General features: G+C 36.8%; 1 protein-coding gene across 1 annotated transcript in view; it reads left to right on the forward strand.

Moving 5' to 3' along the window:
* The window catches only part of Shprh (SNF2 histone linker PHD RING helicase), a 71,895-nt gene that overhangs the window by 21,725 nt on the left and 35,284 nt on the right, over positions 1–14,886 (forward strand). The window contains exons 14-17 of the mRNA XM_028777783.1: positions 1,194–1,315; positions 9,214–9,302; positions 11,817–11,909; positions 13,620–13,727. Of these exons, the coding sequence (XP_028633616.1) occupies positions 1,194–1,315; positions 9,214–9,302; positions 11,817–11,909; positions 13,620–13,727 (412 nt within the window). The remainder of the gene's footprint in view (positions 1–1,193; positions 1,316–9,213; positions 9,303–11,816; positions 11,910–13,619; positions 13,728–14,886) is intronic.

The following is a 14,886-nucleotide window of genomic DNA, read 5'->3' on the forward strand; positions in this document are numbered from 1 at the left end:
ATTATTATAACAGGTTTTTGTGGTTGTATTTTTGGTTTAGAGAGGATTTCTGTCTTTTTTTTTTTTTTTTCTTTCAAGACAGGATTTCTCTCTGTAGCCCTGGCTGCCCTTGTACTCTCTCTCTCTGTAGACCAGGCTGGTCTCTGTCTGCCTCCCAGGTTAAAGGCAGGCATCCCCACACCTGGTAAAATTTTTTGTTCTTAATACTTCTAGTTTCCCACATGAAGAATGTACTAGCTATATGTGTCCTGTTTCATAATTCTTTTTGTGGATTGGACTATACCTTAAAAGGGGGCCTATGTTTAGTACCTGGTATTATAAGAAACTCTCTTAGCTGTCAAAGAATTGTAACGATGATTATATTTGGGGCTTACTTGAGTAGATTATAGACAGTTAGAAATAGCAAAGATGATAAATTCATATATAAACTGAACGTGATATAAGTTTTACATATTATAGATTGCTATGGAAACACTTTCCATTTAAAAAATAGTTTAAGACATCTCTCTAGTGGAAATGACATCTGACTTGACTATTAGAACATCTCAATTTTTATTTTATAAACTAAAATTTAAACTTACAGTAAAGCATAATTCTAATTAATTTGTAGTGATATAATTCATTTAGACCCAGTCTTACATTGTGATCCTTGTACTGTTTCAAATATGTCATATTGTTCATTTTGAGTAAAGAGTAAAATGTGAAAGAAAGCAGATTAAGGAGGAGAATACTTGCTGGATTAATAACAATTAAGTATAAGCCATAACTGTAAAACTGAAAGTGAAGGGGCTGGAGATGGGTTCAGCAGTTCAAAAAACTCTTCCTGCTCTTCCAAAGGACTGAGTCTACTTCCCAGTACAATGTCAGGTCGCTTACAACACCCTGTCACTCCAGTTCCAGGGAGTATCTTCTGGCCTCAGTGTGCATGTGCATGCTCGTGTTCTCTCCTCCCCCACCTCCTCTTTCACGCACACGCACACGCACATACACACGCGCACACACATCACACACATCACACTCAGACAGTCAAGTACTCATAAATAAATGCTTAGAAGCGGAGATGAAAGCTGCTGAAGGAAGATGTGGTGCAAATACTAAAGAGCACTGTGCCCTTTCTCTAGCGCACTGACTTTCTTGCTCAGATAATGCTTGGAGGTTTCAGTACTGATTTTGAAAGTTGTCTCTTCTTTTAGTACCATGACAATGGAAGAGTTGCTGACATCTTTGCAGAAGAAATGTGGAACGGAATGTGAAGAGGCCCACCGGCAACTTGTTTGTGCCCTTAACGGCTTAGCAGGCATTCACATCATTAAAGGTAGAAGGTGATTGCTTTATTATATTTGATTCTTCCAGTACTTTTTGAGGAAGGTTAATTATAGAGTAATGTTCTCACACACTTCTGATACGAGTTTAATGGGTTCCACTACATAGCTACATAGCAAGCACTTATGCAGAGTATGTTGAGATCAATCAGTGTACATGTACCTTAAGCAATCAGTTTTACCTTGGGAAGATTAGTAAATTAGAAAATTTTAGGAAATTAAGACATAAACAAAGATGTCCCCATATTTATGTTAGTCTTTTATAGAGAAAAATTAAAAGCAACCAGAAAACTTAGAAATAGAATTAAATGATTAAATTGTAACACATTCTTGGACATATTGTTAATTGATTTTAAAATTGATATTGTACATTCAGTTTTTTCATATCATAGTGTATGCCAAGAATGGTCTAGAAAGAAAATGCAAAGTAAAATCTCAAATCTTGCATACACAACTAAATCCACAGTTTCCAAATAATCACAGTAATTGATAGACTTATGAGAATAGGCAAATCTGTAATTGTAGTAGCAGGTATTGATATCTCCAACCCAACTGCAGAACAAGCAGATATTGTTGTCAATACTTAAGTGTAACAAAGACTTGTATGAAAGTGATCTAGTCAGGACTTACTGATCACTGCCCAGCATCAGAGGAATGTGTGCTCCTTTCAGGTACACATCTAAAATAGGAAACAAGACAGTAGATACAAGGATTCAAGTCTTCCAGTACTTGTTTAATTACCACAGTGGAATTGAACTAGCTATCAGGCTGGTGAGGGGATTCCTGCCAAACTTATGGCATGAGTTCAGTGCCTGGCACCCACCTTTTGGATGAAGAGAACCCATAAGTTATTCTCGTATGTGCTCTGTGGCATGCATGCCCTCCTGCCCCATCAGTGAGTAAATGTAATTGAAAAAATAGATACCAATTAAAAGTAACTAGAAGTACTTCACATATTTGGGGGAGGGAGTAGCACAGTATAAAGGGAAATTCAAAAGGAGAAGCTAGGAAGTATTTAGAAGTGAATGAGAACAAAATAAAGATATGTGAGATCCTGCGTATCAATAATTAAGGGAAATTTGAAGCAGAAAATATTTTTTAAAATGTGTTAATAGTTGTTTTGTTACATCTGTTACATTAATTTATAAATTAAACTTTACCATAGGATTATGTGCATAAGAAACTATGCATTGAGCTTAGCACTGTACACTATGAAGGATTTATGTTTACTAGTGGTGCCTTTGTTTATAGCCCTTGCTAATGAGAGATCTGCTTCACCGTGCGTTAGAGGTAGGGAGCCACCTTGTGATAAATAGCATTTCCTTCAGTCCTCCACATGTAACCCTCTTCTGTACTATCAAGCACCGTGACAGTTACTAATGTATTAGTCTACTTTGATGTGCTGTCATGGGGCATTTTATAGCTGTTCTCATTTAGGTAACAACTTAAAACATCATTAGAAGGGCCTGGAGTGGAAAAACTCCTTGCCTTGCGTGCATGAAGATCTGAGTTTGATTCCCCTAGAACATGCTTAAAAGAACCACTCTTAGGTGTAATCCAGCAGTGAGAAGGCAGATCGGCCATCCAGCCTAGCTCCTGGAGAATATCAGGCAAGTAAAAAGACGACATCTCCAAAAATAACATAGGCAGTACCTGCGCAACAGCAGCCACCTGACATTGTCATTGGGGCTCCATACACATGTGTATACAAATGCATGTGCATCACACATACACATGTACCTGCATGCTCATGTACAAAAACAGAAGATTATTCAGAGAAATATGTACTTTCTGTAGAATACAAAATAAGCATTCTAAGCCTTCAAGTAGCCTTTGTTATCTGTTCCTTGGCATGGAAGAACCATCCTGGAGAGTGTCTCTTCCTTTCTAAGATGCTTGAGAACTAGTGAGCCATTCAAACTGGGTAGAAGCAGGTCCAGCAGGGCAGAAAGATGCTTGGCTTCTCTACGGTCATGCTTGAGCTGGTCTCTGACACACAGCACATCTATGTCTGTCCTTTAGAGCACAGTACAGAGAAGCCCTTGCTTTGCCTCCCCCCAAAAGTGTTATTCTTAGTATGAAACAGGGAAACACTGAAAACTTGAAAACCAGATCTTCCTCATGTTATGGATTATAATACAATACGAAAAGATCTCAGATAGTGATTTAATCTTGTTCACAGTGTAAGTTTTATTAGCAATAGTTAACAGGACAAAAATTTGGGTTTAGAGTAGGTCTGATAAGTTTTCCAAACATGGTACCTACAACTTTGAGAAAAGTTTCTTTTTGGGATAGGCTCTTTCAAATAATATTATTTACAAATTTACATTTCCTATATTTTTTTTTATCCATTTTGATAAGTGTGCTCTGTAGTAGTAGTCTAGGGATCAATCTAAACTCCAAATTATCTGAGCCTTATTGTCCATTAAAAAAAGACTGAATAGACAAGCAACTCTGGTAAAGAATTTTACAGTTGAACTTTATTTCATACCAACTTGGACAGAATTAAGCAAAAATTGGGAAAATGCATATCATATCTAATACCAGCTTTTTACAGTGTCAACTTTATTGAATAGAGTAACTGTGATTACAGTGTGTAGATTACTTGACTACTACAAATAAAAAATAAGCATACTTGCCTTTGAAAATGTGTAAATAATCAATGTAATCAAAATACTTTGTGGTCATTAAAGTCTAGCATCCTGTCTGAGAAATGGTACCCTTCAACCCTAAAGTAGGTCTCGCTTTATAATCTAAGCAGGCCTTGAACTTGGCTGTGTGGCCTTGGTTTAACTCAAACTTGTATTCTCTCCTCAGCCTCCTGAGTCATGTTTGCATACAGCTAGAAGTGATCTTTTACTATATGTATTTTATATTATGCATAGGAGTTTCATAACTACACTATTCTTTTTGCATAATTGCTTGGTGATTGAGATACTATTCCATTTTGCTTAATGAAATATTCACATGGCTTAGATGCGTTCTCAACACTGCTAATGCCTGACATGGTGCATACACCTGTTATCCCAGCACATGGGATTCAGAATATCTGCCACAGAGTTTGTGTGTTCTAGTGCTGGGTTTCAGATGTGGACCATCCCACCTGCCTCTCTCTTCATTTTATGTTGTAGTAGCAACAATAAGTGGATCTCTGTCCCCTGGCTTTTATCTTGTCTCCCTCTCAGATTGATTGTTTCCTTTCCCTGCTCCATTGTTAGGATTGAGGTAGAACATCTTGTTTGCTCATTCTCAAGTGGTCAGGCTTTGGCAGGATGAATGTATAGGCTTCTGCATAGAAATCCCGTGCTACTGCCCAACAAGCTGCACTGCTACTCTTAGCCAGTGGTTTCATTGCATAGACAAGAAACTCTAAGAGTAGACAAGAAACTCTAGTTTCTTGTCTGTAGATAGAATTACAGTAGCTAATGCTGTTTATTAGACTCTGCTTATATATGGATCAGTCAGTAAAGACTGAACTTTTAAAAGAAATCTACATTTTCAAATTTTAGAAACACTTTCTTATATTATGGAAATGTGTGATATATAATGAATATTTTCAGATCCTTAGTGACTGGTATTTTAAACACATGGTATTATGAGTTTAAACACCATACTTTCTACGGATACTCTTTGGAAATAAATTGAGTTTGGAATTCTCAAATCTAGTACAGTAACTTGGAAGTGCTAGTGCCATCAAGTGGCTGCTTGTTGCATATATGTATTTTGAGATTTCAAAATACATTTGTATTTTATACATTGTCAGACAATGTATTTCTATAAACATGAACCAGATGCTATAATGAATCATTCATTCCTGATCAGTTGCTTAAATTATGGTCTAAGCACAATGCTCCCTTTAAATGGGAATTTATTAAATGATTGTTTTTTATGAATAGATACTAATCATGTCCATATGTTCGAATAGCAGTTCAGTCTAAGCACTATAAAGGTTAGGGCATGAAAATGGGAATTCAAGGTTATGAGGTTAAATAGGGAGAGCCTGTTTGAAAAAACAAAACAATTCACTGCATGACGATAATTGAATATTACTCCACATTATATTAGGTGACTTATTTTATGAAAATAATTTTCTCTCTTATAGAACCAAATAGAAATTAGCTGAGTCCTCAGTATTGTGAAAGTATGTATTTTAGAATGCTATGTGTATTTATATAGGAATATATATATATATGTACATATATATATGTGCATATATGTGAACTTAGAATCATAAAAGAGAAAGGCAACTCAAAATTTACAGAAGTGTACATATCTATGTAGAAAACTGATTTTGGTTATAAATACAACACTAAATATTACTAAAATTACTTTAAAGTTTTTATTTTAAGTAGACTATCATACCTTCTTGGCAGAGAAACTGAAATATCTCTGCACCTTTTTGTGTTTCATAACTTTTCTGACAGTTTTAAGTTTAATTTGTAATGTACTAGTTTTCAGATTTTCCTCAGACAGCAAATAAAAGTAGATGCTTCATTTCAGCCACTAACCATGGCTTCTCTCTCCTTCCCATCAGTGTCAACACCCTTCTATGTAATAAGCAGACAGGACCCTGCAGCTTTGTGAGCCATGGGGTCCCCAGCATCCACTCATTACTACTTGTATAATGCAGAAGCAGCTATGGCCAGCACAGGAGTTAGCAGAGCTGGGCTCCAATAAAACTATGGTTGTTAAATTTCTCATGTCATAAAACATATGTTGAAATTCTTTCCACTGTTAAAATTAATGTAAAACTAGCTTTGTTATGTAGCTCAGTGGCATTTTGTTTGCCTATTTGGCTTACATGGAGCCTGATTTTAATCCCCAGCATTCAAAGAATAAAAATATAAAGCCATTCTTAACTGAGAAATTATATAAAAATCTAGAAGGTCAGATTTGAACCACAGACCACTGTTTGGCAGTTTGTGCTTTACTAGATACTTTTTGAAGTGCTTCCTGTGAGTACTCTGCTAAGTACAAACAGAAAACAGCATAAGCATGAATTCATTGTGATGTGATCAGAATTGGAAAGATTGCTAAGATTTGTGCCTGGGTTCTGCATATGTTTTTCTTGTTTTGTTCTTGAGATGGGGATTTACTCTAGTCCAGCTAGCCTGTAGCTTGCTGTGTAGTGCAGGCTGGCCTCAAAGACCCAGTCCTTGTCCCTCATAGTACTATACAGACAGCTCTTGGCTTTTCAAAGGTTGTTTTTAAAAATTATTTCTGTCTGTTTGAGATTATAACAATTACATCATTTCCCTCCTCCCTCTAAGCCCCCCTATATACTTCTCATTGCTCATGGTCAAAAATCATTGCTTCATTTTTCATTAATTGTTGTTACATGCTCATGTGTTCTATTATATTCACTGTATCTGGTTTTCTGTGGTGGTCCTTGATCTACTTGGACACATGGGCACAAGGGAAAATTTCCTGAACAGAACACCAATGGCTTGTACTCCAAGATCAAAAATTGAGAAATAGGACCTCATAAAATTACAAAGCTTCTGTAAGGCAGAGGATACTGTCAATAGGACAAAATGGCAACCAACAGATTGGGGAAAGATCTTTACCAATCCTACATCTGATAGAGGGCTAATATCCAATGTATACAATATATACAAATATATATAAATATATTCAATATATAAAAAGAACTCAAGAAGTTAGACTCTAGAGGAGTAAATAGGGAACAGAGCTAAACAGCGAATTCTGAACTGAGAAATATTGAAAGGCCAAGAAGCACCTAAAATGTTTAACATCCATAGTCATCAGGGAAATGCAAATCAAAACGATCCTGAAATTACATCTCCTACCAGTCAGAATGACCAAGTTCAAAAACTCAGGTTACAGCAGATGCTGGGGAAGATGTGAAGAAAGAGGAACACTCCTCCATTGTTGGTGGGATTGCAAGCTGGTACAACCACTCTGGAAATCAGTCTGGTGGTTCCTCAGGAAATTGGACATAGCATTACTTGAGGACCCAGCAATACTACTCCTGGGCATATACCCAGAAGATGCTCCAACATGTAACAAGAACACGTTCCACTATGTTCATAGCAGCCTTATTTATAATAACCAGAAGCTGGAAACAACCCAGATGCCACTCAACAGAGGAATGGATACAAAAAAATGTGGTACATTTACACAATGGAATACTACTCAGCTATTAAAAACAATAAATTCATGAAATTCTTAGGCAAATGAATGGAACTTGAAAGATCATCCTGAGTGAGGTAATCCAGTCACAAAAGAACACACATGGTATGCTCTTACTGATCGCGGATATTAACCCAAGAGCATGGAATACTCAAGATACTATTCACAGACCATATGAAGCTCAAGAAGAAGGAAGACCAAAGTGTGGATGCTTCAGTGCTTCTTAGAAGGGGGAACAAAATACTCACAGGAGCAAATATGGAGACAAAGTGTGGAGCAGAGACTGAAGGAAAGGCCATCCAGAGACTGCTCACATGTGGATCCATCCCGTATACAATCACCAAACCTGGATGCTATTGTGGATGCAGGAAAGTGCTTGCTGACAGGAGACTGATATGGGATGCAGGAAAGTGCTTGCTGACAGGAGACTGATATGGCTATCTCCTGAGTGGCTCTGCCAGAGCCTGGCAAATACAGAGGCAGATGCTTGCAGCCAACCATTGGACTGAGTGCGGGGTTCTGATGGAGGAGTTGGAGAAGGGACTGAAGGAGCTGAGGGGGTTTACAGCCCTGTGGGGGAAGCACCAGTGTCCAAAGGCCACACGTCCCCGGAGCTCCCAGGGAGTGGACCACCAACCAAAGAGTACACATGGAGAGGGACCCATGTCTCCATCCGTGTATGTGGCAGAGGATGGAGCCTTGTTGGACATCAGGGGAAGGAGCAGCCCTTGGTCCTGTGGGAGTTCGATCCCCCAGTGTATGGGAATGCCAGGGCAGGAAGGTGGGAGTGGGTGATTGTGTGGGTGGAGGAGCACCCTCATAGAGGCAGGAGGAGGGCGGATGGGATAGGGAGTTTCTGGAGGGGAGACCTGGAGAGGAGATTACATTTGAAATGTAAATAAAAACATATCCAAGAAAGAAAAAAAGGAAAAAATTGTTACATGCATATATGTATATGCTTACACAAATATATGCTTAAATATAATGTTCTCAGTATGTATACTGTTACTTGTATATTTATTCTCAGGACTTCGTACTGGTATTGGATAACCAACTGATGAACTAACTCTTCCCCAGGGAAGACCATTTCTCCACCCAGCAATGCTTAGTTGCTCTAGTTCTTTGTGTGGGGATGAAGCTTCCTAGTCTTTCTTTCTGCCCAGTTTGGCCTATTACTGTTGTTCTTGTTTAGCTTATGTTTTTAATTGAAAATTATTTATGCCTTATACCAGGAACAAAACTATGTCAATAAAAGTTTATTATTTTTCTGAAAATTAGATAAAGATTGATCAGTGTCATGAATACTTTATCACTATTGATGACCAAAATTTGTCCTTACCTTTAAGTCATAATGAATGCTAATTAGCAACTTTATGTCTAGTAAGAGGAAGATTATTCTCTAAGTTTATGTTTTCTCTATGATTTTAAGTCATTATAAGTATACTTTATTCCAAATGTATCTATAATATGAAACAATAAAATATCCTGTGAAATAAAGGAACCATATTCACCTTTAAAAAAAAAAAGCTGGAATAATCCTAATTAGAGGTCAGATTCTTTAGTGAGATGCATATTTGAGAGTATTACGTTGGTGAAGGGCTGCTGTCCAGCATGTGCAAAACCCCAAATTTATCCCCAGCACTGAAGAATCAATAATAATCACCATAATAAGAGTTACAATTGCTGTTTTTGTGTGGATAACACTAGGAGTGCTGTGACTTGTGTCCTTTCTTTGCAGGTGAATACGCCTTGGCAGCGGAGCTCTACAGAGAAGTATTACGTTCGTCTGAGGAACACAAAGGAAAACTCAAGACGGATTCACTTCAAGTAAGTGCAGCCTGAAAAATTTCAAGTATATATTCAAATTACTTTAAACAACAATTTTTCAAAATGTTAATGTTAAAGTAAAGGGTAACAATGAATTGAGTCAGAATTACTAGAGGTAAAAGCTGGGATTCCTTTTTAATATCTTGAATGATTTGTGTATATAATAAAGTTTGAAAATCAACATTCTTTCTATGTCGGCCTATAGCCTACACTGGGAGATAGTTTGAATTATTTGTAATTTAGAGAGTAGGCTAATTTTATAATTTTTCCATATAACATCAACATATTTGTTAAATAGTTTTCATCAAAATGAAAAAAAATAGCTAAACAAAGTAAACTGACTATGTAAATAAGCACACTAAATAAATGTGACCCCCTTGATCTTCTAAGCTAGACTTTTAGAGGCCTTTTAGGAGGAGATGTATGTTTGAATTATGCCAGTAACTGTGTTTTTCAAGCGTACTGCAGGTAAAATTCTAGCTAAGTGAGATGTAAAGACACACGTCCTAACCTTGGCAGGCCTGGGCTTCATAGCTAGGGAAGTTGACTTTTCAGGCTTTATAACTTACATATTCATGTGATACAGTGGACATTTGGAAAGGAGTATAAGAAGGACAGGGTTGGAGCACAGGTTAGCTGAACAGCAAGGCAGGAAATGGACCTTAAACACATGTGAGTACCTAATGGGAAATATGTCCTGCTCTTGAAAAAGATAAATAAATGTGCAAGAAGGGCAAGGAGACAGTTTGAGTTCCAAAGCTTTGAATTTAATATCCAAAGATGAGTGATGAGCTTGGTTCTTGCTTTTCATTAGTTCACCTCTGCTGACAAGCAGTGTTGCTCACTTAATCCTTACTTGGTCCAGTCAGCTCAGCAGTGCTCTTCTGGGATAAAATGCTGCACATATCTTTCCCTCTAATTACTTGTACAAAACTGGTATCTCCTCTTCCACAAGTATACACAGAGAAGATGAAACACATATCTCTAGTATCATTTGCAGATTTTTACTATTAAATCTATTAGTACTATGCACCATGTGATTTAAGAAGCCAGGTTGAAAATGGTTAAGACAGTTGAAGTAATGTAGACTCCACAGAAACTTACACTATAGCTAGTAATTTATGCCCAGATAGAAAGAACACTGAACGTCTTGAATCATATTTTGGCACCAAATCATATTTGAGCAGAAATCTCTCGTAATAATCTTGTGATGCTAGCTATCTTCCCAGGTAAAATATAAATTTAAGAGTGAAACTACTGTGATTTCATTTCAGTTCTGTTCATTGCTTCTAACCTTTAGTAAGCTGCTGACTCAGTATCAGGGCAGAAGTAGATTTGTGCATTAACACAGAAATACAGAGTTTTTTCTTCTTCCACTAATCTCTTCAACTCCAACTTTCCCCCTTTTCATCCTTTAAGCTTGGTGTATTCGAGTACACCTATATATCTGTTTGTTCCTGAGTACGTAGCTGTTGTTGTAAATGCTATCAATTAACTCTATTGTTAATATGACCTAGCCAGCCCATCAGTAATCCTACTGATTTATTTAATCATCTTAGCGCAGCTACTGGGTGATTATCCCTAATCTATTTTTCTATGCTAAATTTGACTATTTCCCAGCTGCACTTACTCTCCAAGTTACTTGCTATTTGAGTCTCACCGGGCTCCTTTTTTGTCGTCAGTCTGTCTTCAGGGGCACTACTTTTGGCCCCATGTTGGGCACCAATTAATGCTATTAATTAACTCTGCTAGGTCTTAATATGACCCAGCCAGCCCCTTCCCCGCAGTAATAGAGACATAGTCCTATTGATTTATTTAATCAGCTTTAGCATAATTACTAGATGATTACCCCTAAACTATTTCTTTATACTAGACTGGCTATTTCCTACCTGTGCTCCCCAAGCTACTTGCTGGTTCAAGTCTTGCCAGGGTTATTTCTACTCCTTCAGTCTGTCCTTGGGGCATATTTGTCATGGCCATATGCTCCTGGCCCATCGCATCTAATGTAAACCTTTTGTTCTCTTATCTGCTTTCTTCTCCCTCTCCTGTGCTCCCTACCTGAGACTCCCAGCCTGCTAACCAAAACCCTGCCTACCTCTATCTCTCTAGTAGTTGGCTATAGCCAATTTTATTCAGCAGTCATAGAAGATTGGCGAGCAATGTTTATACAACATCATTTGGTGTATTTGAGAATCTGCTCATTGGGAGTGCAAACAGATCCTGGGGGCCAGTATTTAGTATTTGGATACATAGCAGCACCAGAACAACCTCCAACACATAGCCATGCTGCAGAAAAAAAAAAGTGTATTTTTAATTTAAAAAAATTGATGTTATCATTAAACACGTTTGCTGTTCTTTTTCCTCTGGCCAGGGGTGGGGGGGACGTTACTCAAATATTTTCAAAGGAAAACTATTTGACAATATAAACTTTGAATTCATTCCCTATGTGCCATACTGTAGATTCTCTGATGTCTGCTGCCTTGCATCATAGCTTCACCTTTTCTTTGTTTGTAGAGACTTCATGCCACACATAACTTAATGGAGTTGTTGGTAGCCAAACACCCAGGGATACCTCCCACTTTGAGAGATGGCAAACTTGAAGAAGAGGTAATTGTTAGTCTTTTCATTCTTGCTATAAAAGTTTACGTTTTCAAATTTTATACTTCATCTAGTTGATACTTCTACATAACATTTAAATAAATGTAGCCAGCCATGTTTTCCTGTGATTTTACAGTATTTTTAACCCTTTGTATTTGTTAAAAAGAGTAATTTTTATTGACAAAATTGTATACATTTATAGATTCATACAGATACTGTGGAGTGGAGTGGCTAACAGCATAAGTTATTTTTCCCCATTATCTTATGAGCTTGATTTTTATAGTAAAAATATTTCACATCTACTTTCAGTAGTATAATGTAACTATAGTCACTGTACTATAATCCTTTGACAAGTATTCCCCTATATCTACAGTCCCTAGCAACTACTATTCTCTATTTGTATGACTTCTAACTGAAGTCATGCAGATTTATCTTTCAATGCTTCAATTGTTTTATTTAGTATAATATCCTCTATGTTTATACAGAAAATTTTCCTTTTTTGAAAGCTGAACAGTATGCCATTGTGTGGTTGGTGTGTGTGTGTCTGTCTGTGTGTGTTTTATCACTTTTTTTTCAACTCTATATGTATATGTCATGCATATGTGTATGCAGGCTCTCCTTTGTTGGTAAATGTGTGTGCATGAATATAGAGGCCCAAGATTGATGTCAGGAATCATCCTGGAAGGCTCTTCTGTTTCATTCTTTGAGGCAGTTTCTCTGAGTCAATACATAGCTCAGTGATAGAGATAGTCTTGCTACTCATCTTGTTCAGGGAATCCTTCCTCCCAGTCTTCCAAGGCTAGATTTAAAGGCAAGCTCTCATGTCCTCTGGCATGTATATGAGTTCTGGAGATCTGAGCTCTGGTCTTCTTACTTGTTGGGCATGCACTGTAAGCACTGAGCTATCTCCCTACCTCTGTACACCATATTTTTTTATGAATTATTTGTTCACTATAATTTTAAAAAGGTGAAAGAGTGGTAACATTTTTTTAATTCCTGCAAGTATTAGTCCACTAGGAATACCATAACAGAATACTAGGCCGGGAGGCTTAAAGAATAAATATTTCTTACAGTTGAGAAGTTGAAGTCCAGAGTCAAAGTGTATGTCCTCAAACCATGGGTTTAATTTCTCTTGCAGCTCCTCTCTTTGATTTAGATACCACTATTTTCTTGTTGCCTTTCATTGACACCTGTACACTCCCAGTATTTCTTTTCTTATAAGGATTGCACTAGGGCATCACTCATGTGGCCCTCTTTAGCCTTGGTTAGCTCACAGGCCTTTTCTCCAGGTGCAGTCACACTGAGGGTAGGATGTCTATGTACAAATCTTGTAGGAACAGGTTCAATTCTAACACCATTATTACTGTGTAACTCAAGAGTTATTTTTAAATGATGGCAGTTCTTAAAAGTACTACAACTAAATCCGACAAGTAATTCTGTAAGATCGCAGCTCACTTGTGAAATATTAATGTCTTTTTATCTTGTAAGGAATAAATCACAAGGCTTTTTAAAATTTTGTGGCTTTAGCATATTAGTTTTGTTCTTTTCATTGTCTGTTTTAGGAATTTCTAGAATATTTCTTATAATATGAAATTTTATGTTTAAATCCAAGAACTTTAAATATATGGAGTGACTACATTCATTGTTCCTGAAACATAATACTAAACTATGATCAATATCTCAAGTGAAAGTTTATATTGACTTTATATTTCCACACAGGCCAAGCAGCTTCGAGAACACTATATGAGTAAGTGTAACACAGAAGTTGCCGAAGCTCAGCAAGCCCTGCAGCCTGTGCAGCAGTCCATTAGGGAGCTCCAACGGAAGGTACTTGTCACCCGATAGCATTTTGGATCTATTTGTTTGGGTTTTGTTTGAACTTTTTGTTTCCCTTCAAATTCTTAGCACCTATTTGTGTGCCTATAACACAGATATCTTAGTTACTTTTCTCTTGCTTTCACAAAACATCTTGATCAAGGCAACTTATGGAAAAAATTGAATTATTTAATTGGGCTTATGATTTCAAAGGTTAGGTGGCAGAACAAAGGCACAGAGACTGAAACAGCTAAGAGCTCATGTCTTGATCCATATGTGTGAGACCGAGAAAGAAATTATCCTGGAAATGGAGGGAGTCTTTTGAAACCACAAAGCCCACTTGCATGACACACTTCCTTTGAGCCGTATCTCCTAATCCTTGCCAAATACTTCTACCAACTTGGAACCTAGAATTTAAACATAATAGCTTATGCGGGCCATTCTCACTCAAACTACCACAGTAAGTATATTTACAGTTAGTGGTGTCTATTCCGTGGAGTGAACTAGTATGTTGATGAGTCTGCTGTGTTGAAATTTTGTTTTCTTTTAAATTATGGTGGATTTCTTTTATGTTGGATAAATAACAGTTTATCCTTTAAAGAAAAGATAAAGACTTCTATAATCTCTCTTTGATTTTAGCAGTGTATGACCCACAGTTAGATTGCAGGTATTACTCTTGCAGACTAGATACTTGTCCTTTCTGAGTTTCTTTTTTTCACACCAGAGCAAAATCTTAACAGGAAACAACACAAATACATAGACTTTTACTTCAAATTTTTTATCAGTTGTTTCCCATGTTATGATTCCTAATTCATTAATTAATTAGTTCCTAGTTGTAATTTTGTTATGTATTGGGGTGGAATTTAGTTCAGTATTCATTGATTAGATCTAACCTTTCTTTAGTGTGTTGTCTTTTACATTTAGTTTTTATTTTGGTAAAAATCTTTTTGAAACAGCTTTGATACACAAATTTTACATAGAATATCATTCGTCTAGAGTATTCCAAAAAATAGCTCTCTTGGTATGAATACAAAAGAAGTATTTGCCCAATATACACAGTTTGGGTGTCTTTCTGTGTGAAATAGATATATAAATACAGTTTTATCAGTTATAATCCTTTGAGAACAGAATTTATCAATATTTTTTTCATTTTCATATCTCCTTTCCCAGT

Source organism: Grammomys surdaster, unplaced genomic scaffold (genome assembly GCF_004785775.1).
Source record: "Grammomys surdaster isolate TR1022 unplaced genomic scaffold, NIH_TR_1.0 315, whole genome shotgun sequence".
NCBI lineage: Eukaryota > Metazoa > Chordata > Mammalia > Rodentia > Muridae > Grammomys > Grammomys surdaster.